Here is a 23,154-nt window from a genome sequence, read left to right as displayed (position 1 = left end):
GAGCTGCCCCAGTGAGATCATCCTGCTTGTGTGGCGCATGGTCCCCCAGGTCAAGCCGGGGCCGGACGGCGGGGTCCTGCGGCGGGCCTCCTGCAAGTCGACACATGACCTCCAGTCACCCCCCAATAAGCGGGAGAAGAATTGCACCCACGGGGCCCAGGCACGGCCCGAGCAGCGCCACAGCTGCCACCTGGTGTGTGACAGCTCAGATGGGCTGCTGCTCGGCGGCTGGGAACGCTACACCGAGGTGGCCAAGCGTGGGGGCCAGCATACCCTGCCTGCGCTGTCCCGGGCCACGGCCTCCACGGACCCCAACTACATCATCTTGGCCCCATTGAACCCCGGGAGCCAGGTATGGACAGCTGGTCCGGCTAAGGTGAAGAGTATGGGTCCCTGGCCTCACCCAAAACTGTGTAGGGAGGAGCTGCAAGGGGCTGGAGGTGTTCGGTCAGGAAGCGGGGGTACGTGTTCACTTCCACCACCACGGGGCTGTTCTGGGTAGAGAGGGAGCAGATGGATCTCTGTGTCCCCGGGCACAGATCCAGGCCCGAGGAACGTCACAGGGAGGAAGATTTCACCTCAGAGGAAGGAGGAGCTTGCTGCCAGTCTGTGCTTTCCTACAGTGGGGAACGGGCTGCCGTGAGAGGGGTGAGCCCCCTGTAATGGGTGGGAAAGCAGACCCTGCATGATGGCACGGTGGGACGAGGAGTAGGTGCACCAAAACGTTAGTCCTGGGGCACACTCTGGGAAAAAAAGTGTCCTGAGGTCAAATACGTTTGAGAAATACCCCAAACCCTCCTCCTCTTCTGGGAGATTCCCAATGTGTAATAGCCTGCTCGAGGCTCTGAGGGTCTCCTGCAGTCAAGGCTGGTTTGACCCAGGCTTTCCCCAATTCCCCTGATGGTGTCCCCCCTGTGGCAGGGTCATTAGTGTCCTACAGTGCCAGTGTTCCCGGGAACACACTGGAGCAAGCTGCCATCAGGAAAGCTGGGGACTCAGCCAACGGGTTACACTGGATGAAAGATAAAGCTTTGTTCAACTCTAACATTCTAGAGGATTCTGGATTCTGTAATCCCTCCAAGTGCCTCCACTGCTCCTTAGCCGAGCTACTGGGCATTGGTGCCCTGAGGTGCTCCCTTCCTTTCTGCAGGCTGCTCACCTGGTTGTCCTTCCCCATTCCTGGGGTGGAGGTGATCCTTCTATCTTCTTTTGCAGCTGCTGCGACCCGTGTACCAGGAGGATGCCATCCCCGAAGGTGGGTCTTTCCCCGGCGGCTATGGCCTCCCCATCCCAGATAGCTGTGAGGTCAGCTGTCAGGATCCCCAGCGTGTTGACCCAGACTCTCTTCCCACCATACCTGTTCTCCCTCGCTGAACCAGTGTCTTTCCTCCTTGGAACCTGAACTGAGAAGGAAGAAGGGATCTTCCCACAGCAGTCTAAGAGATGGTGTTTGGGATTCCGGGCATCTGACTGGGATTCATTCCATTTTACTGAGCAACTAATATACGTTAGGTGCCGCCAGCAACATGCTGGGGCCGCCCAGGAGGGGGGCATGGAGGGCTCGAATTGGAGTTGCGTGACTGAACAGACCCATGTCCCCTCCCTGAGCCTCGGTCCAGTGAGTTCAGGGAGTCCAGTTTCTTTTTCTATAAAATGGGGCTGACACTTCCCACATCAGAGAGTTGTTGGGAGGGGTAGAGGAGAGACTGGCTGTGAGGGTCTGCCCCTGAGGGAGGTGACACCCAGGACAGTTGTCTTTGAGCTGCAAGGGTGTCTCTGTCCTGGTTCTTCTCCGCCGGCCTCTGAATCCAGGCCTTATGTTTTAAGAGCCAGGGAGAGAAGCTGAGCTCAAGACCCGGCCTTCTCCCAGGAAGCCTGAGATACCAGTCTTGGTGCTGGAGCTGGCGTAGTGTTCCTGACGGTCCTCCACGTGCTTGCTGGGGTCCAGCCCCCTCGAGTCTGTCTGGTGTCTGGAAGGCAGTGGCCAGCCTTGCCTGGTGGCCCTGTGCTCCAGCCCTTTCTTTAGTGCCTACAGAACGCCTGGTGACTTCCTTCCCGGAGAGGGGCCTTTTCCTAGCTCCTTGCGGACTCACTTCCTCGCAGCCTCCCCATCGGTAGTGTGAACTCGATGCTGGCTTATAGCAGGGACTTGGAAGAGCGCCTGTGCCTCGGGGAGGGGGGTGGGGAGGGGAGGGCTCCCATCAGGCTCAGAGCTGCTGACGGAAGGCATCTTCATTCTCTCCAGGGCAGGCCATTTGGATGGATGAGCCTGGTCTGTTGGAAATGCATCTGTGTTCCTTCTGGGGAGGAGTCTGATGGTTATTCAACCTTGAGTTCTTAAAAAGCTTTTAGTCAGCGCATTAGGTTAGAGCAGGGTGTCACCGCTAAATGATGACTTCATTAAGGCAGGGCCTGGCCGGCTCCTTTCTGCGGATCCGGATCCGGTGCTGGACCCGGGGTGTGGCAGACAGCTGGTGCTCAGTAGAGTTTCAGCCGAGGGAACGAGTGAATGCGAATGGCTGGTGGCTGCCAGGGTTGGAAGGCCGGCCACGGAGCCCGGGAGCCGGAGAGGTGTGCTGCCTGCGGTGGGCGAGTCGTGTGGGACAAAGTCCTCCTACCCTGGGTCCACGTTTTGATTCCCCTCTGAGAATATGGTATTTAGTGACTCAAGAAGAAATCATCTAAAGCTGTGAGGAGAGAGGGACAAGTACGGAGATGATGACAGTGTTAATAACAGTGGTAGCTTTTTAAAAAAATATATTTTTTTATTTATTTTATTAGAGAGAGAGTGAGCATGAGCAGGGGGAGGGGCAGAGAGAGAAGCAGACTCCCTGCTGAGCAGGGAGCCGGATGTGGGGCTCGATCCCAGGCCCCTGGGATCATCACCCGAGCTGAAGGCAGTTGCTTCACCGACTGAGCCACCCTGGCGCCCCAACAGTGGTAGCTTTTTGAAGGCATTGTATTGAGAACTTTGATCTTCCTTCCTTCATTTTTTCTTCATGGTAATAGTGTTTTTCGATATGCAAGGACATCTTGGCTCTTTATCAGCAATCGAGTCTTCATAGCTTCCCGTCCTGGAGCTCAGGCACTGAACCTTCCCTTAAACACACTTTGGAGTTCTCCAGAGGCCGGGGCTGTCAGCAGGGTGCCGACCTCTGCCTCCTTCTCTGGCTGGGCCACCTGGCCTTTGGGGGGGGGGGGAGGGTTGAGTCATCCAGAGCTGAATGGGATCTGGTGCTCTTCTGAGGCCTAGGGCGCTTGCTGCTTGTAGTTGGCATATTCCCTGGGGCCCTGGTGCCCTCAGCATTGTCCCCTGCCCTGCAAAGGGGCCCAGCCTCAGATTCCCCACTGCCAGAGTGGGATGGCTGCCAGGGCTCTCCTCAGAAGCCAGAGGAAAGCCGAGTAATTACTGTGTTTGGTCAGTGAAGCAGGTGTTCTAGCAAAAAGGGGTGACATGGGGTTCAGACCAGAGGATGTTAAGAGGTAGCAGGTGGGAAATCATGGAGTTTGGCTTCACAGAGCTGAGCAGCTGGGTTGCAACCTGGATTGTTTTTTTAAAAAGATAGTTCAGAAAATCCTTTTTGGGGAGCCATGCCCCCTTGCCACATGTTATCCAGGGGTGTGTAGAGATGGGGCTCTCAGGCATGACTGCTGGATAGGTTGGGTTGATGTTGCTTTATACCCTATACTGGTCAAGTGTCCTTGGGCAGGTCTCCCAGCTACTCTAAGCCTCACTCAGTTGCCTGGTCTATACAGTGGGGCTCAGCACACCTTCCCCACCCAAAGGCACAGGTGTGGCACCCGGCTTACTTCTGGCTCTGTAGGCCCCAAGGCGAAGATGCTGTGACAGCCCTGTGCAGCTGGGCTAAGTAAGGGAAGAGACAGATTCTTTTCCAAGCCTCAGACGGGACGCACAGGGCCCAGGTTTTGGCCTCTGCAAGTGGTACCCTCTAATTTTGGTCTGTTTTGCCTCTGTCCCCCACTTGTCAGTCCCATGTGGTTTTGCCTTCTCTGGTCTAGGCTTTGTCATGTTCTGTTAGACTGTCTAGTTTCAGGTCGACCCTGTGATATCTCATTCACAGTATGGTTTGGGGCCTGGCAGGCCTGTCCTAACACCAGCCCTAGTGGATGCACTGTCTGTCAGCTTGGGTTTGTGCTAATCCCTCGTGCGCTCCACTCCTATACCGATCACTAAGCTGTTTCCCTTCAGGCCTGTTGTGAGAGCCCCCCATCCCGCCCTCAGCCCCCACGCCCTCCCCAGCCTGGGCGCACACTCTTTCTACTCTCTTGACTCCTTGAAGAGTCAGGAAGTGGTTTAAGTTATTATGGTTTGAGTCCTGCCCCAAGATATGGCTGTGATCGGTGGTCACTTGTCATGGGGATCTGACTTGTTTTTCTCACCCTGATTAGTGAGAAGGGGCATGTGGTGGGCGGAGGAAGTAAGTGTGAGATATTCTGAGCTGAGTCTTTCCTTTGAGGCTGCGGACCTTGCGTTGGCGGGGAGCTTCCCCGAGACTTAGCTCAGACCACCTTTTCACCCCTTGGCTGCCAGAACTGGGGCTGGGTGCGAAAGGACTCCTAGGTCCTCGGACATGGGCCAGACATCCAGGTCAGTTGCCCATACAGGAGGGGGCCCAGGTATATGCCGAGCCCTAATGCTTGCTCTGCCCTTGACCTACCCACCAAGCTAGTAAGCAGAGGAGTAGGATTTGGGCACAACCACAGGGCCTCAGAGCTGGTGTTCTTTCCCCAAGAACTGGGCCAGCAGGTGCCACTCCTTATTTTAGACTGACGTAGGCGAGCCAGGCTGCCCCAGCTCCCATGGTTCACAGAGGGAAGGCTCCAATACAGCCTAGCAAAGCCCACTGGACCTTCTGTCCCTTTGTCCATGGGACTGGGAGGCGATGGAACAATGTGAACTGCACTGGGCGCATAGAGGGAGCCGCAGGGCTGGGGGAGACGGGGAGGCGGAGAGAGGGCGTGACTGACACCCAGGGCGGCCCAACTGACCCATTGTTCTGTGTGGGACTGTGGGCCCTGGGAGGTCAGATCTTCTGATTTCTCAAATATGAGAGATTTCCTGATTTTGTAAAGCACGAGGCCAAAATGATAGGTGGGTCTGATTCGAGCTTTGGACACTGGATGGGGATTGCTGCCTCCCTCTGAGCCCCGGAGCCGCTTATTTATGTGTCGCCAGCTCCCATGAGAAGAGTGCGAGGGAATCCCTGAGGCTCAAGACCCTTCAGGGGCCTCCCTGTGTTTTCAGTACCTTGCACAGGGCCCAGCAGGTAGCATATACTCAGGAAGTGGTGACTGGCCCGCCCAGTCTGTGTTCCCTGTTTTCTGCAGAGGGGATGCCTTTGCCTGGACATGCCTCATGGTCCCCCCATTTCTGTTCCACAGAATCAGGTAGTCCCAGTAAAGGGAAGTCCTACACGGGCCTGGGGAAGAAGTCCCGGCTGATGAAAACAGTGCAGACCATGAAGGGCCACGGGAACTACCAGAATTGCCCGGTCATGAGGCCGCATGCCCCACACTCAAGCTATGGCACCTATGTCACCCTGGCCCCCAAAGTCCTCGTGTTTCCAGTCTTTGTTCAGGTAAGCTAGTGGCTGGCCCCAGGCGCTCCCTTGGGAGATGAGAAAGAGGAGGATCCTTCACCCCAGCATCGGGGATGGTGCCTTGTTCCAGAAGGGATCCCTCTGGGGAAAGAAATGGCTTCAGGTGCTCAGGATTCTGGGGGTTATACTGAGGGAGCAGAGGTCTCCAGGAGGAGGAACAGGAGAGTGGGGGCAGGGAAGCTGAGCAAGGAAAGCCTCTTGTCCCTGCCCCCTTTCCCAATTTTCCCTTTCTCTGGGGACAGGCAGGCACACTACAGCTACTTGTTGGCATTGCCGCGGGGCTGGCTTGCTGAGGCTTCTGCTTTTCTGGCTCATCAGGTGCTTTGCTGTTTGGAAGTGAGCCTTGAGCTCTGGCGTCTGGCCTCCTTGGTCTTAGCAAACGTGTCTGGCCAGTATGAGCTGGTGACCTGAGATTCATCTCCCATCTCCCTCTCTTCCTGCTCCCTCTGCTTCTTCCATCCCTTCCTCCCTTTATGTCTTCCACCACCCAGACAAAATCAGCATGAACATTCGGGTGTCTTTTCTGCGTGTGTGTACACATTCCAGAAAGAAAACCGAACAACTTTTATTGTATATTTTCTATCCCTTTGCCTTTTGTTGAGCAAGGAGCCTTGATGTGGGGCTCCATCCCAGGACCCCGGGATCATGACCTGAGCCAAAGGCAGATGCTTCACCGACTGGCCACCCAGGCACCCCCATCATTTTGCCTTTTTTAAATGAAAGTTGCAGCATGAACATTTTCTGCGTCACTAAATACTCTCCAAGCCTTTGTTTTACAGTGCTTGCATACTACTCTAGTTTACGGACATGTATTTATTTAACCAGCTCTCTGTTCAGATATACTTCTATCTCCTCCTTAGCTATTGCAAACAACTCTGTGATGAAAATCCTTGCGCATGAATTGCCCCCTCTGATTATTTTCCTTGGAAGAGAGCCCTGGAAGTGAAATGACGGGGTCATGGGCCAGAAACACGTCAAAGGCTCTTTATATATATTTACAAATGGCTTTCCAGAAAGACTGTGTTCGTTGGTCCTCTCATCAGCAGCATAGAGGTGACACAGTCAGGGGCTTCATTTCTGACCATGCCTTCCTTCTCCATGCACCTCTGGCAGGTGACACACCTCTCCCCGGATGGCTCCTGCCTTTCTTTTGGTCTCTTCTCTTTCTCAGGATGAGACCACAGAGGTCTGTACATCCACTGAGATTATTTTCCCCTTTCCTTTTAAAATCTTTACAAAAAAATGACAATTTGTTTCAGAGAGTTATAGCAACTTTTAAATTGTAAAGTTTTTAAACCAAAAATGCCATAACAAGTGTGTAGTTTAATGAATAATCACAAAGCAGGTGTCCCCTAAGATAAAGCCGTAGGCCATTGCTGCCTTTCCAAAGGCCATATCTTTCCTCCAGATCCTCATACCCTCCACCCTGCCAGGCCTACCCATGAGCCTGACTCCTTAAGAGTCATTTCCTTGCTTTCCTTTATTTTTACCATCTCTCTGTGCTTTCCTGGATAACATATTTTGTTTGGCCTCTTCTGGGACCTTGCTTCTTTTGCCTCACAGTCTTTGTGAGATCCATCCAGGTGGTTGTGTGCAGTTGACATCTGCTGCATTATCTCTCTTCTAGCACCTTGCTTGGTGTTGGGTACCTGAAGCCATGTTATAAATACACATTCACCGAGGATTAGTCCTGCTGGGTAATCCAGAACTTAGGGAGCTTTCTCTGGGCTGGGCAGGGGGCAGGGGCTCCTGAGTGGGAAAGGGGCAGGATGATGGGGTGGCTGAGGAGTTTGGGTGAGAACTGGTCCCTGGGGACTGATGGCTGAGCAGGAGGCCCTCTACTCAAGGGTGTTATGAATGTAGAGTGGGGACTGGGCTGGCTCTGAAGGGACTTAAGTGACCAAATCTGGCATGAGGCTCTCAGGGTATCTCTGAGAGCCTGGGCCTGGCAGGAGGGACTTTTCCATGAGGCCTGCATGGGTCAGATGGAGGGAGGGCGGGGAGGGCCCCCCACAGCCCATCTAGTCGGGGAGCTCCGGGGAGAATGGTGAGCACCTAAACATGTGGTTGGACTTCCTGCCAGAGCATGGCTTTTACAGTGGAGCTCGGTGGGGAAGGTGGTGGCAACAGTTCCGCCCAGGACAAGAGTATCTGTCTTTCTGTTTCCACCTGTGTGTGAGGGGGCGTGTGGGCTCACGGGGTGGGGGGAGCCTGGAGCCTTCTCTCGGTCGGCGGCCGACAGGGTTCTCTGTGGCTGGTTCTGGCAAGCTGCCTCCCCCTCCACCCACCCCGTCTCCATTGGGCTTCTCTGAATTGCCCACATTGTTTTCAGCCTTTAGATCTCTGTAACCCTGCCCGGACACTCCTGTTGTCTGAGGAGCTGCTGCTGTACGAGGGGAGGAACAAGGCTGTGGAGGTAAGGCTGACACGTGTGCTTCCCAGGTAGGGTTTCACCAGCATCCTCCAGGCGCCTAACTTTTCTCTTCCTGATGGTCTTAGAATTGTATAGTCTCAGGGCAGGAAAATCCTGAAAGCTTCCACCCCGTTCCCCTTCCCATCCCCCTCCTTATCAAATGGCTGCCTAGCTTGCTCTTGTACCTTTCCAATGATGGGGAACTCACTACCTCTCAAAGCTGTGTAGTCCATCTTTGATGGTTAGAAAGCTTTCCCAGCCCCCGAAGTCCTCCCATTGTCTGTCTCAGCTTCCTTCACCCTGGCTGTGATGAATGGCTTTGTAGGTGAGAAGATTGGAGCTATTAGCCAAAGAGAATTTTTGAAGGAGCATCAGTTGCTCAGGTTTTCTGGGTCTGTATTACCCCAAATCCCAGCTCCTCTTCTGAAGGATACATCTGTGATTTCTTCTGGGCCCTAGCTCTGCCGATGGAGGCCTGGGTGTGGAGATCACACAGTTCTGCCCAGGAGTTTCTTATCTCTTATCTCTAACTGGGGGAGTTTCCCTCACCCACACAGTCCCCAGAGCCATCTCAGGCCTGTGAAATCTACTTGGCGCTGAAGTTGGAGCCCTGGGATCTGACTGAACCCTCTGCGGGGCTTGCTGCCGATTGGGCTGGCAATGGGGCTCAGCGGAGCTGAGCAGCAGCGTGGGGTAGTGGAATGTTCAGGAAGCCTGGAGGCTGGAAGCTTATAGCCAGCTCCTGCTCTGCGGCTGGCTCACTCCTGACTTCCCCGTCCTTTCCTTAGTGTTCTCTTCTGAACAGTGGTGGTGGTGTGTGTATTTGAGGCAGCTGAGGTTAGCTGATCTCTAAGGGCCCGTTCAGCCTCAGCATTCTGGGACATTATGTGTAATTGTGGCTAAGTAGGAGGCTGCTTTTGTTTTTTCTCAGCTAGGGAACCAGAACTTGTTTATTCCAAATGAGCATTTTCTTTTTCTAGGGAACTCCCTGCTTATTTCTACCCCACTGGCATTGCTCACTACACTTCTTCTTTTTATTTTATTTTTTATTTTTTAAAATATTTTATTTATTTATTCATGAGACACAGAGAGAGAGAGAGGCAGAGACACAGGCAGAGGGAGAAGCAGGCTCCATGCAGGGAGCCCAATGCGGGACTCGATCCCGGGTCTCCAGGATAACGCCCTGGGCTGAAGGCGGCGCTAAACCTCTGAGCCACCCGGGCTGCCCTTATTCTTTTAAAAAATATTTATTTATTTGAGACAGAGAGAGAGCAAGCAAACAAGCAAGCAAGAGAGCAGGAGTAGGGGCAGAGGGAAAGGGAGAAGCAGACTCTCTGCTGAGCAGGGAGCCTGACGTGTGGCTCGATCCCAGGACCCTGAGATCATGACCAGAGCTGAAGGCAGATCCTTAACTGACTGAGCCCCCCAGGTGCCAAGCTCACTACACTTCTGGACTTCCTCTTGAGGAGCTTTCTTAAAAACCTTGGCATACCTTCTGAGTTACCTCTGAGAGAGTAAAACTTCACCTTGCTGAGGGGGATTTGAGTTTTAGGAACAAGAAGTCGCTTGGAGCTGTGCTTGATGAGTAAGTGTGTGGTGGAGCCAAGTCAGGTGGCCAAGGGTCAGAAAGTGAGGTGTGGCTACAAATTCACAAGACTCAGATGAAGGCAGAAATGACAGCCATCCTGAAACACATACCTAGGTCTAAATCTGCTCTTTTGTTTGTCTTCTCACCACTGGGCGCTCAAACACTTCTCACTGCACATGCATTTAACACAGTAGACCTTAAATTAGCTCCCACAGCATCCTTGAGAGAGAGGCCAGTTGTCCCCACTTTACAGATGAAGAAGGTGAGGCTCCCAGTGAGATCAACTGGAACCCAGGGGTCTCAAGGCCCATTACGGATAGAGCCAGGATTAGCAGTTGGATCTCTGGCTCAGCAGTGCTTTCACGATCCCATGCTGCCTCTGGCATGTTTGTTGAAAAACAGACTGACAAGCACAGGCTGGAGCCATAGCCTGATTATGTTTACAGTCTGTCCAAAAAAGCTTTGTCTAGTGGATCTTTAGAGTCTTAGAACTAAGAGATCCCTTTTGAAGACTGAAAGAAACGACTTGAAGACAAATAAATATCTTTCTTTTTCATGAAACATGCTTGGCAGCCAATACGTGGATCTTGGTACATTTAGGTCAAAAATGCAAACCAATTCAAGAGGGGCTTGGATAAGTTTGTAGAATTGCAGCGTTGGTTGGGCCCTCAGAAGTCATCCATTCTGACTGCTTCTCTGTAACTTTCCAGCTGATGGTTTTCCAGATGGCTTTGGATCGGGAGAGGCAGCCCCTCCAGGCACACACAGGTTTTGTTACGGGAGAATGCTAAATTGTAGAAAGTTCCCTTTTACCCATAACAGAAATCTTTCTTCCTGGAATGTTCCCGCTTGTTCCTCTTCCCGTCTCTTCTCCCAGCGTGCTCCAGGTCGCTAACGTCTGGGAGCTGATGAGTCTCACATTGGGCTGCCCCACATCATGCGCCCTCCCAGAAGTCACACGCTTGAGTAACGTGCCCTGAGATCAAATCAGCACTATGGCGTAGCCTCGCTTACACGTTCAAACAATAGCTGTTGAGCATCTACCAGGCCCTGTGCTCAGGGTCACAGGGGAATTATGAGGCCCAAGACAGACACACCCTCACTTCATGCACTGACTCACTGAGTTTACCATTAACCAAGGCACCAAGGTCTTTTCTGCAAACTCTGCCTTTAGGCAAGATCTCTGGGGAGAGCTTGCTTAGGGCTCCTTGGGAGAAGTGAACCTCCAAGTTGCAAGGATTTCCTAACCAAGTGATCTCTCAACCTTTGACCCTTTGGGAAAGCTGATGTGTCTTTGGAGCAAATGTGGGGAAGGCACCCCGCGGCCCCATGGCCTGTTGTGGAAGGCAGCAGGTAATTGGGCGGTGGAGATGGCATCACTCCACTGTGGGCCGCTACGGCTCCTTCTGGAGGAAGGCCGGCAGGGTGCTGGTGGCACAGGAGAGGGATCCCCCTGCCCCTCTGCCCTGCGTCCAGCTGTGTGCCAGCTCTGTCCTTTCCCTGACCCGACCTTTGGGGAAATTCTTCATTCATGCCTTAATCACTTCCTGTCTAGACCACATTCTCAGCACTGGGAATTGGGGCCAGAGTAGTGGCCTGGAGCTCCTCTCACCTTGCCCATGGTTCTTCCCAAGTTGCCATCCACCTAGCTCTCTTAGAGCCTGGGACTTTTTTTTTTTTTTTTTTTACACATTTTAGGTTCCTGACAGACTGCCCCCCCCTCGGACCCTTCCCCTCCCAGCTTCCCTACGGGTCCGGAGGTATGACTGCCAGATTTCTTTTTAGTGGGAAAACCTGCAAGTTTGCTCAAAGAATCAACCCCTCAGGTCCTAGATCATTTTCCCCCCCTTCTTTAACTTCATTTTTGGTCTCCTTTGCTTTTCTTTTTTGGTCCGTGCTTGGATCCTTTCGCATTCAGGGGGAGGATGGATGTAGCATATGGATACCTCTCCATGTTATAAGAGCTTTGGAGTCAGACAGATCTGGGCAATGGTCCATGGCTGTGTGGCCTTGGACAGGTCACTTCAGCTCTCTGAGCTGCATGGTCCCCATCTTTGAAGGAAGGCAGTGATGCTATTTACAAGTAAGAATCCACTGAGCAGAAAGAAAGAACTTAACAGATGGGCCTTCTTTTGGGCTGTGTTGGGTCAGGACTGTGGTTTGGGAGAAATCTGGAGAGGCATACCAGAATCTCTCCCAGCCCACATTTCCAGAGCTCTCGTGTTGGGTGCCCATTGGAGAAGCTAGAGCCCCTGAGAGCCTCCTGCTCAAGGACACCCCCATTGCCCCTGTGGTCCAGATTCCTCCAAACCTCTGTGCCTGTGCTGTGCTCAAGGAGCCAAGTGGTCCTTTGAAAAATATTTATGTATTTTTAAATCACGAAAGTAATAGGCTCTCTTGTCATACAATGCAAATTAAACAGAAATGTATAAAGTGAAATTCTGCTCCCAAAGGGAAGAGTGTGATATCTTAGACATTTAAAAAATGTATAAATCTACAATTTTATGTTACAAAATTGGATTAAAATCTAGGCATTTTTGCACATTGAGCTACTTGGCTTTTTAGGGCAACGTGGGCACCACGTGGACAGATTTTTACCTGCATTTCTGTCCACATAGCCTTACTTCATTCTTTTGATAGTTGCATAAAATTCTCCCATATGAAGGCAGAATTATTTTTTTAAGATTTTTACTAATTTATTCATGAGAGACACAGAGAGAGAGGCAGAGACATAGGCAGAGGGAGAAGCAGGCTCCCTGCAGGGAACCCAATGTGGGACTCGATCTCAGGACCCTGGGATCACGACCTGAGCCAAAAGCAGATGCTCGACCCCTGAGCCACCCAGGTGCCCCTAGAATAATTTATTTTATCCATCCTCTCTTGTTGGGTATCTGTGTTCTTTTTTTTTTTTATTATGAAGATACCGTTGAGAACATCCTTATAGTTTCATATTAATATATCCTTGTAGGTATTTCTGTAGGCTAGAGCATCAGAGGTAGAGTTATTCGGTCATCTTTAACAGTCTGATAGCTAAATGTCAACATGTTGACTTTCTTAAACTTCAGCAATCACCCCGAGCATAACTCGCTGTGGCCTTTGAGGGTGCACGCCAAGCCTTCTGGGTAACTCCTCCTACCTCAGAAGAGATAAGGTGTCAAGGTTTTGATACCTCAAAGGGAAGTTCACATAATTAATAACATTTTGTTTTCTTTGGAGAATCTAAAATTGGATTTTATTGCTTTTAACTAAGAGCTGCTGCAAGGCTTACAAAGCAAAGAACAGTGTAATCTTTAGTGGCATTAGGGGATCAAGTAGTTTTTTTTTAGCACGAAACTATGCTGAGCATGCCTGTTGGTTTACCTATAATGTCTAAAAATAGCTTTCTCCTTTTATTTTTGGAACAGCTAGCGCATAAAAGAGATAAAAGTCACATACATGTCTGTATTAGAGCGTAAGTAGCTGGCTTTCTCTTGAACTGATTATGTGTTAATGTAGTTAAAATTATCCTTGAGGAATGTGATCATAAGACCTCACACTGCATGATGCTTCAATTCAGTCTACACAGGGCTCGTGAAAGAAGCCTGTGAGGGACCTGGGCAGGGACACTCCCCTGTCTGTACAGATGAGAAAACTGAAGCATCAGCTCTGGGGACCCTAACCAGGTTTTCATGGCTTCTTAGTGGAGAGCCTTGTGACTTCTGACTCCAAGTGCAGCGCCCTTTTAGCCAGACATTTAGAGGAGAATACAAGCAAATGTGCCAACATCCCGCAGCTCCCGAGTGGCGCCAAGCCAGCAGCGCTGGGCTGAAGATTCCAGGGGCCTGTAGTCAGAAAGATGGCCTGGCGGGGGTTGGGCTGTGGAGGTGGAGAGGCCTGCAGGGGTCACCTGCCGTGGAAGGTGAGGGTCGTATTTTATCCTATTTCCCTACACCCTTCCCATGATAAAGAGAGGTGTAGAAAACTCTAGACCAAAAGGAAGTCCTGATTGTAGATCACACTGTCCTTGGCCAAGGCCACACTGAGAGTCTGATCCTAGTTCTGCCCGAGATGACCAAGACTCCTTACCCAGGCCTCCCAGGGAGACTGTGGCTCCCGAGCTCTGGGGCAGCAGAGCAGCCAGTTCTGTTTGCTCTCTTGGGATGCAGGTGACGCTGTTTGCCTACTCGGACCTGCTGCTCTTCACCAAGGAAGATGAGCCGGGACGCTGCAACGTCCTGAGGAACCCCCTCTACCTCCAGAGCGTGAAGCTGCAGGAAGGTAAGTGCGTGCCCCAGGTGCCCTGGACTCCCTCCTGCTTGCCCTGAGTCCCGCTACTCTGGGCGGTACGGATGCACAGTTTGGATTTGACCCGTCTGCCAGGCGGGCTGCCAGCCATCAGTGGGGCATCTGAGCACGTGGGGTTGGGGCCAGTCCTGCCCCTGGGCCGCTAGGCTCCGCGACACTGGCGTTTCATCCTAGGCTGTACGCCCTGAGCTCTGCTGGGAGGTTTCTGGTCCAGACACGTTTCAGGGAGGCCGTGGAGTGGGAAGAGCTTTGGGCTCACACAGACCTGTGCTTAGATCTCGGCCCTGCCGCTCACTGCCTGTGATCTTGGGCACGTTCTACTCCAACCTCTTTGAGCCTGGGGGCTCACGTGTAAGTGGGGCTGCCGGTAGGTTGTTGTGCAGATTTAGTAGGTCATATGCAGGGGCCCGGCCCACACCAGGCGCCCGGTGCTCGCTGCCTGCTGCCCCGCTCGCCACGCACATCCCGGACAGGAGAGCACTACTTCTTCTGCACCCAGCCGCATGGCCCAGGCTGGGGCCCGGGGAGCAGGGGTCCCGGGGGACCGTGGAGCCAAGGTCCCCTGCAAACTTTCCATCGGGCCTCCTCCACTCGGGAACGGGAAGCCAGCTGGGAGTATCTGTTGAGCGGTTTGGTTTGGCGCCTAAAGTCCCTGCTGAAAGGGGCTTGATTTCCTCTCCCAGATTATGAAAACAACAACAGACCTGTTTGAGCACGGGCGACAGGGGCAGAGAGGAAAATATTACCCTGCGAAAGAATTCTGTTTTGACGGGTTTTGCTCCAGGAGAACTTCCTGGCTGTTTGCAGAGCCGTCCTGTGTTCCTGTGCACGGTTCCTCCTCCTCCTCAGGAACCCAGGGAGTGTGAGAACCTCCCCTTGGGCCGCCCCACAGGAAGTCACTTACAACTTCTCCTTCTCTGCCTCTAGCTTTCTCCTGCCCACTGAGCAGGGCCGCCCCTGAGTGGGGAGAAGCAGGTCACCTGTCTCTGGGCCAGCCCTTCCTGCAGGGTGGCCGCAGGCAGCCTTCTGAGTAAGCTCCGCTGCAGCTCCCACCCTGGCTCCCCAGGGCCTGCGGGGGGGGGGGGGGGGGGGGGGGAGCAGGTGAGAGCTCCAGCAGACTCTGCCCAGGGCTTCCCTGCCCCTCCCTGTTTCCCTCAGACCCAGCTTCCCCTGCTCACCCCTCCACCCCCTTCTCCCATCCCTGCCACCCCCCTGCACGCATACCCCGCCTCAGACAATCAGGACCCAGTCAGGGATGGGGTGCCCGATAAGATGCACAGTCCGACAGACTGATTATAAGACCCAGACCTTTACTCAGTTGTGCTCATCATGCTCATCACCCAGGTCTGGGGCCATGAGCCCAGGATGCTCATCTGCTCAGCCTCCTGCTAGAAGAGGGGAGGGGAAAGAAGAGAGGCTCAAACTGGCCATGCTTTGTGATGGGACTGGAGTGGGAGAGAAGAGGCTGTGGAAGAGCGGAGGGTCAGAGCTGGGAGTTTGGGGTCTGGGCTCTGCTTCGCTGCTAACGTGCTCTGTGACTTCAGCTGGCCGGCTCCCTTTTCTGGACTCTGGTGTCTCAGACTGTGAAGGATGGGTTGGACCCATCCTTGATGGTTTTTCCCAGCCCTGACGTGCCCTGACACGAGTTTGCTGTGAGATGGTAGATGGTGCCTAAACATCCTGCCTCCACCCCTTGGGGTGGGCTGGGGGCGCTCGGCTGGGGATTGGTTGGCTCTTCCCCTCCTGGAGCCCTCAGACCCAAGCCTTGAAGTTAGAGTCTGGGTGAGCTCCGTCTTCTACTGGGTGGTGGCTGGTCCGAGTGGGTGGTGTGGGGCCTCAGGTGTTGCAGAGAGACCTTCCAGATGCTGAGCTCTTGTGAGCTATAGCCTTGTGCAGACATGGCTTCCTTGAGCTAGAGACCACATCCTCTCCCTGCAGATAGGTGGTAGGCTGAGGGTGGCCAAGGCTGGCACCCCTCAGGAGAGAGGACCACGGCTAGGAGAGCCTGCTGGCTTGGCATGGGTGTCGAGGTGTGTGTGTGTGTGTGTGTGTGTGTGTGTGCACGTATTCTGGACTTGCTGTGACGGTTTGGTGCAGGTGGTTTGGTGCAGACGTGTTGTCTTGCCCTTCTCCAGCCCCTTCTCCAGCAAACAGTGAACATGGCTCTCCAGGGACAAGGCTTGGTGACACTGAGCATACAGGTGCATGTCTCATCTCTTAGATTTTCCTCCAGACGTTGGTGGAGCCCCTCCCGCCTCCCCCTGCCTCCACTCCCCTGAGACAGGCTTGTGGTTCCCGGGGCTCACAGAAATCCAGTGTCCCCTTCTCCTGCAGTTGGAGTTGGGGCTGTGGGACCCAGGGTCCTGAGTCCCAGGGTCCTGAGTCCCGGCACCTGGCCTCCAGCCCATCTCCCACTGCAGCAGCGAGGGCCTGAGTGAGGCTTTTAAGAGATCCATCTGGGGCCTCGGCGGGAGCTTCTATTGACAGAATGGCCTCTGATTAATGTTGCTCGTGCCTCCCAGGTGTGTCAACATGCATAGAAAGTTCAGTTTGGGGCAAAGAAGATGGTAATAAGGAGCACACCCTGCCTTTCCTGCGGGCTGGGGCTGACAAGGGCTTTTCCCAGCAGGGGGGACCCTATGCCACCCAGGGAGCAATGACTGCCGTGTGTGACTTGCCTGAATGGAGCTTAGCTCTGCTGGCCAAGCATCCTCCTAGGGCCTAGCACGAGGTACAGAGCATTGTGAGTGCCCAGTGAATGTCTGTTGGCTGAATGAATGCATGAGCGACGAGGAGACTAGAAGTGCTGTGCAGCTCAGGGGCTGGGGCACACTTCTCCAGGGCTCCCAGCTGGTGGTGGCCACGTAAACCTCGCCTGCCCTCCTCCCCAGCATCCCCAAACTACAGCAGGTCTGAATGGCAGCATAATGGGAACAGGCGGAGAGTTGGTGCTAACAATTGGGACATCTCTGGTCATCCAGGGCCCATTGTGGCCTCTTCCTGTCTCTGCCACCCACTGGCTTTGCTGGTCTTTATATTTCTCTCTCCCAGGGGCCAGCATCCCGTCCACAGTGTGTCTTCCTGGCCTGCTCTGTTCTCTTAGGATGGCCTGGAAATGTCCAGCTGATTCTTGGGCTCTCCATCTACCACGAGGGAGCCAGGTACCCAGTCTCGGGAACTCAGCTGCTTAGGGTTCCAGCTGCTGGAACACTTGGAGTTAAATTTAGTCAGCTGACATTTGCTGAGCACATCCTCCAAGCTCACCTCAGTGCCAGCTGCCTCCAAGGCCATAGCAGGGGGAGAGACACATTCCCACCTCTGGAGTAGGAGTGCAGAGTCTGGTGGGATGCAGAGAAGTAAAGGGGTGCAGGGCAGGGGGAGCAGAAATGAGACGCACTGGTTGGAACTTGGGCTTCAGAGGCAGCCGGCCTGGGTTCGAATCTCAGCTCCACCCCTCACTTACTGCATGCCTATACAAATTGTTTTCTCTCCCTGGGTCTCAGTTTCTGCAACTGGAAAATGGAAACAGCACCCCTCTTGGCTTTGTCACGCAAGCATAGGGAGTGCTGGGCGAATGGCTGAGTTTGGGATCTCAGACCAGGCTTGAGAGGGCTCTGGGAACATGACAGGGATCAGACTCGAGTGACGAAGCCATCTCTGGGCCTCTGGACCTCTCTCTGCACGGCCCACAGTCCTTGGTGGGAAGCAGGGTTTACCCAGGAGCCAGTGACTTGCGGTGGAATTTCAAAATGATGAAGGTAGCTGGAGTATTAGATGGAAAACTCAAATGTGTGCTGCCTCCAGGTCTCTTTTCTTTGTACTTCTCCACACTCTGGAAAGCCCAGGGCCCGGTCTAATGTCCCAGAAGGGTTTCTGACGGGGTGAGGTGGCTCTCCTGGGTCAGCCACCACTTTTCCGCGGCTACGCCTCCTTCCTGGCACCCTGGGCTCCGGGGGCTTGCTGTCCCTTGTTGAGGCTCTGAGCCATGCTGAGCGCTGCCCCCATTCCATCCTTCTCTCAAAGCGCTGCCAGCACAAGGCTGTGATGTGGAACAGACTTCAGGGAAGGTTTGGGGTAATGTAGGAGGGTGGTGGCAGGGGGTGTCACAGCCCAGGAAGTTGTCAAGCAGCCGTCAACCACCCCCTGCCATTGGGAATATGTCGTAGGCTGAGCCTCCCCCAATCTCTCGGCCTCCTGTCTCCCCGAGGCTCCCATCTCCTTGGCTTTCCCCTCCCATCTGGAGCCTTCTTTTCTCTCACTGCCAGCTTCTAAAACCCACATTTCTGTTATTTTCTTACATAGATCTTTTTGTTTCTCCCTTGGCACTAAGATCTGCTTCTGGAAAGCCAAGGAGGCATCCAGAATGTTTTCTTAAACAAAAGAAACCACCTCCCCTTGTCTCCACCCTCAGCAAGGCAAATAATTGGTGGAAGTTTCCAAATGGGAGGTTTCTTAAACATGATGAACTTCCTAGGGGGGCCCTCTATGTCCCGACCCTCCTTTAGGTGAGGAGAAGTAGCAGGATTTCTTCTGAGTCCAGAGTGAACTCCCCTGCCCCCCCCCCCCCCGTTGGACTATTGGACTATTTTTCTCTGGCTCTTGCTGGCACCCCTGGACCTAGGGAACTGCCCATATGCTTGCTGCAGGGGGGCCTGGTCTTCACCCACACGAGGGCCTTCACTCACTGCTTTTCTTAGGAGTTGGCTTGCCCCACTATCTCTGTTACCTGATCAGCTTTGCTTTGCAACCCACTTTGGTTTATCGGACAACTTCTTCGATTCAAATGTGTGTTGAGCCTCAGTTTTCCCCACACGAATCATGGATGCTAGTGGCCCCTGCGTCCTGGGGGTTGTTGCAAGGGTTGAGCTTCTGCATGGACAGCAGGTGGCACAGCGGTCGGTACATGGCACTGTAAGTGTGTGTTGTTATACATGTGGTATGGTTGTTTCTCTCAAAAATGACTACCTGCCCAGTGAGGTCAATTGCTTGAAATTCAGGAAATTGCTAACCATCCCTGGTCTGTGCCCCGAAGAATGCCCCGGTGGGGAGTGATGCCAGGTTCCGAGGAGCAGCCCGCAATGGTCAGGGAAGGGGCAGGGCTTCTTCCTCACACTTGCTATCCCTTGAACCACAGCTTGTGCTTCTGCACGTCCGTGCCTTTACCAGTGCTGTTCCCACCTCCCAGAGTGTCCTTCTTCCCATCTTGCATTGAAGTTCAAGAGGATCCTCCTCCAAGGAGCCTTCCCCAGCAGCCAGGGGTCACCTCTTGGTCTTAGTGTTTCTGAAGCGCTGGAACCAGATGGGTCGTCTGTAGGTTCTCTGCCTTAGCCCCTCTGCTGGAGGCGTGGGGAGCCCGACAGTTCCTCCCAGCTGCCTCCCAGGTGGAGAAGTGGAGGGTGGGCAATTTGGGATTGGAAATTGGGGCTCTAGGAAAACACACTGAGAGGCTGGGCCCAGGCTGGGAGGCCATCTGCGGGCAACATCCAGCCCATGACTGGGGATCTCGCTGCACAGCCCACACATTCCTAGGTCCATCCAGCAAGTAAGTGGCCCCTTGTTGAACCTTGAAATGGCGAAGGCAATTGGGAGCATTTCAAGGAAAACCCAAATGTGTGCTGCCTCTATGTCCCTCCGTGTCCCTCATGGCAGGGAGCATGGAAAGACCGAAGCCTTCTGAGGCAGGTGACAGCTCCCTGGACCTGTGCCCAGAGGTGTTCCTGGCTACCTGTCAAGGGAGTGGGACTGCAGCATCCCTGGGGTGATGCAGACCTGTGGGTAAAGCCCTTACTGCTGTGCCTCCATCTGCTTAGTTCCTAAGTGGGTTTCCCTCCAGAGATTTCCCTGTCCCCTGTGCCTGCCTCCTTCTTCCTCTTTTTCTGGAAGGTACTGCACACGGGCTTCTGGGCGAGGCAGCTGGCAGTACTATAGCTGCTTAGACTGTGTTGCCGACTCTAATGCAAGTCTTATATTTTCTTTCCTCCAAGGTTCTTCAGAAGACCTGAAATTCTGTGTGCTGTACCTAGCAGAGGTGAGTCCTTGCCTCTGGATCTGAAGAGAGAGGTCTGTGGCCTGGTGCTAGTGGGAAGACATTGGTCTGTGTCTAGTCCTGGGTTCTAGTGCCAGGCTCCATGTCATCTCATACCGTGGTCCTGGGGGGTTTCCTGCCCTAGAATGGGGACAGGAGTCCCTACCTCAGTGTCTCTCACCTCTGCGTGGAAGAGCAGTGGGCACAGAAGTGCCTAGAAGGGGGGTACCTGGGTGGCTTAGTCGGTGAAGCATCTTTCTTCTGCTAGTCGTGATCCCAGGGTCCTGGGATCGAGCCCCACATCGGGCTCCCTGCTTAGCGAGGAGCCTGCTTCTCCCTCTCCCTCTGCCGTTCCCCCTGCTGGTGCTCTCTCGCTCTGTCAAATAAATATAGAAAATCTTAAAAAAAAAAAAAAAAAAAGAAATGCCCCGAGGGGACAGAAGGACATTGTGATCCCCCACTTAGGACCCTCTGGTCTCCAGCACCTGCAGGGGTCAGAGTGAGGCTGTGGCCTGACAGCTATGCATCATTTTCTTTACTTGGTTGGTAGCCTTGCTTCTGGAGATTTGCCCTGGTTCTTGTGCCTGCCTCTTTCTCCCTCTTTTTCCAGGAAGTACCACCCATGACCCCTCTCGCAGAATCTTGTCAGCGTTTTAAAGGGCACGGATGTAATTGCACGTTTACCTGGGCCAGCTAATGCAGGCTAAAGGAAACATTGAGTGTCTGCGCTTTGGGGCTGGAATGATGCCCACTCCGTGTGATTGGTATTCCTGGTTATCTCAGTCTGCTCAGAAGCACGTATGGGCGGTGCTATGCCTTTGCTGAACAAAAGCAGGCAGACAACTTACTGCTTGATATACTTTGGGAGATAAAATATCATCAGACCAGGGCTTTAATCACAGAAGTCTGTGGTGATGAAAACGTTGATTGCTACGGAGCCATAGAAACCCTTGAATTTTCAGCCAAATTTCTATTCCCAGTCTCATGTCTCTGCTAATAGGAGCAGGGGCAGTATCCATTTTAAGCAAGGATTCGTTAGACCCGTTCCCAGCCTCTGCTTCTACTTAAGTCTGTTCCATCTAAAAGTCCTGGACACACCAGCCCGTCTGGTGGGACAAGAGGCTGTGGGCAGGGCATGGTCTATACTCGCTGGCCAAGAGGAAGGTACCCTTTGGAGAAAGAGTGTGTATGTCGCTTACGATTAAAAATCATCCCTTTAGTTCCTGGCTATGAAAAGGGGTTCAGGCCTTCGAGAGAGTCCCCTTGGCTGAACAGATGCCTGGGGGAGAAGGCGGAGTTGGCCAGTTAGCTTCATGGGAGGGCAGAGCATTTTAAAGGGCAGTGGACATTGTCGGATCTGAACTGAGGACCTTGACTGCCTAGAATGGCAACCCAAGGCCCAGGAAGGCATTGGATGTCTTCCCCTGGTCGGCACATTCCACCAGGCACAGGAAGTAGCTGGCAGAGGTGCTTCAGAGCCCATGGGTAGTCGGTTCCACAGAGCCCAGCCACCAGCCTAGCAGCTGTGAACGAGGCTGGGAAAAGTCAGAGCACTGGCCCCTCAGTCTCACCCCTCTGGATTCCAGCTCTCCCTGGCAGGGCCTGAAATGAAGCTCCAGGTTCTTTAATGCTAGGAGAGCTTCCTGCCAGGCTGGTTTGTTTTGTCCAGAGAAAAGCACTTCTGCTTATTGGCTTCCAGGGAACTGTGACCGCCTAGCTCTCCAAAGATTGATGAAGGGATATTGATTCAGGGCCTTTTATTTCAGTTAAAGTGCCAGGAGTTCTGATCCAGAGGGGCTGGAGATCAGAGCTCACAGGCAGCCAGAAGCCTCTTTTCTCCTAGGAGGCTGTTGTGAGAGGCACGTCTGTAACGGGAAGACAGGATGCCTGCTTGCTCTGTAGCCCCACATAGGCTCGACACGATGCCTTTGGATCCCACGGGGAACCCCAAACTCACATTGTCACTGGACCTTCTGACAAGTGGTTTATCTTCATTGTCTAACATTCAGGAAGCACCCAGAAAAGAAACTGGGGCAAGAGAGTCAGGAGTTTGAGAGGTTTTCTACTGCATTCCAAAAGCCTCCATTGCCTGGGGAGGGGGTGGGTGGGCAGCAGCTTTGGTTGTTTCCTAGCAGTAGGTGCTGGGTGGGATTGTCCTAAGTAGTCCTCGGCCCTGGAGTCTCTATTTTCCTGGACAGGTATTCCTCAGCCCCTGCAAACCTGTGGGACAGACACAGCCTCCTACTGACTTGGGAACACCAAGGTCACTGGGACAAACGGCATGTCGGTCAAGAACCATTCTCTTGGGATCTGATCCTGGCTCCATTAATTTGAGAATCTGAGCTTTGGGGTTAGGAAGACCTAGACTTGAATCATGGCTCTGCCATTTCCTAACTGAGTGATCTGGGCCAGTCATGTACTCCTCTCTGAAACAAGGCTGATGGGGCCTACCTGGCAGGGCTGTTGTAATGATTAAATGAGATTCAATAAGATACCCTGGTCAAGGCACTTAGCACAGAGCCTGGCACAGGGTGAGTGCTCCATAAATGGTAGTTATTGTTATTGTCAGCTTCATAACAGGGGGAGAGCTTTTCATATTCATTTATTCTCCATTAGAGACATCACCAGTGATTTATTGACCTTTTAAAAAGAAAGCTAAGAGGAATATCTCATGTTCCTTGTAATGTACATACAGAGTTACACAAACGCGGTAAGACTGCAGGCTCTAGGGGAGGCAGGGGACAGACTCTGAATCTCCTTTCCTGAGGTCTCCCGGGGCCGCTGACTTACCCTCTCCAAGCCTCAGTATTCTCATCTGAAAAATGAAAGGCTGTGCCTTTCCTTCCTACCTGTGTCATAAAGTCATTAGACTTAAATGAGAGGATGTTTGTCAAGGCAAGTGAACAAACAGTAGCAGGAGGGGTTTTAGTTCCTACAAAGATAATACTAATTCAAGAACAAGGAGATATGGCAAGACAGGTTTTTTTTTTAAGATTTTATTTATTCATTCATGAGAGATACACGCGCGCGCGCACACACACACACAGAGAGAGAGAGAGAGAGAGAGAGGCAGAGACACAGGCAGAGGGAGAAGCAGGCTCCATGCAGGGAGCCTGACATGGGACTCGATCCCGGGTCTCCAGGATCAGGCCCTGGGCCTAAGGTGGCACTAAACCACTGAGCCACCCGGGTTGCCCAAGACAGGGGTTTTACAGAGGCCGGG

General features: G+C 53.2%; 1 protein-coding gene across 9 annotated transcripts in view; it reads left to right on the top strand.

Moving 5' to 3' along the window:
• Positions 1 to 23,154, top strand: part of RGS3 (regulator of G protein signaling 3) — a 122,139-nt gene that overhangs the window by 40,943 nt on the left and 58,042 nt on the right. For 7 of the 9 annotated variants that reach the window (XM_041764688.1, XM_041764689.1, XM_041764686.1 and 4 more), the window contains 6 exons: positions 1 to 352; positions 1,216 to 1,255; positions 5,404 to 5,600; positions 7,954 to 8,037; positions 13,768 to 13,879; positions 19,891 to 19,934. In XM_041764688.1, the coding sequence (XP_041620622.1) occupies positions 1 to 352; positions 1,216 to 1,255; positions 5,404 to 5,600; positions 7,954 to 8,037; positions 13,768 to 13,879; positions 19,891 to 19,934 (829 nt within the window). Of the gene's footprint in view, positions 353 to 1,215; positions 1,256 to 5,403; positions 5,601 to 7,953; positions 8,038 to 13,130; positions 13,521 to 13,767; positions 13,880 to 19,890; positions 19,935 to 23,154 lie in introns of those variants that run through there. The other 2 variants (XM_041764692.1, XM_041764697.1) reach the window with 2 other exon arrangements.

This window comes from Vulpes lagopus, chromosome 7, assembly GCF_018345385.1.
Source record: "Vulpes lagopus strain Blue_001 chromosome 7, ASM1834538v1, whole genome shotgun sequence".
Lineage (NCBI taxonomy): Eukaryota > Metazoa > Chordata > Mammalia > Carnivora > Canidae > Vulpes > Vulpes lagopus.
Note: the sequence above shows the minus strand (reverse complement) of the source record. Positions and strands in the feature narration are given on the sequence as shown.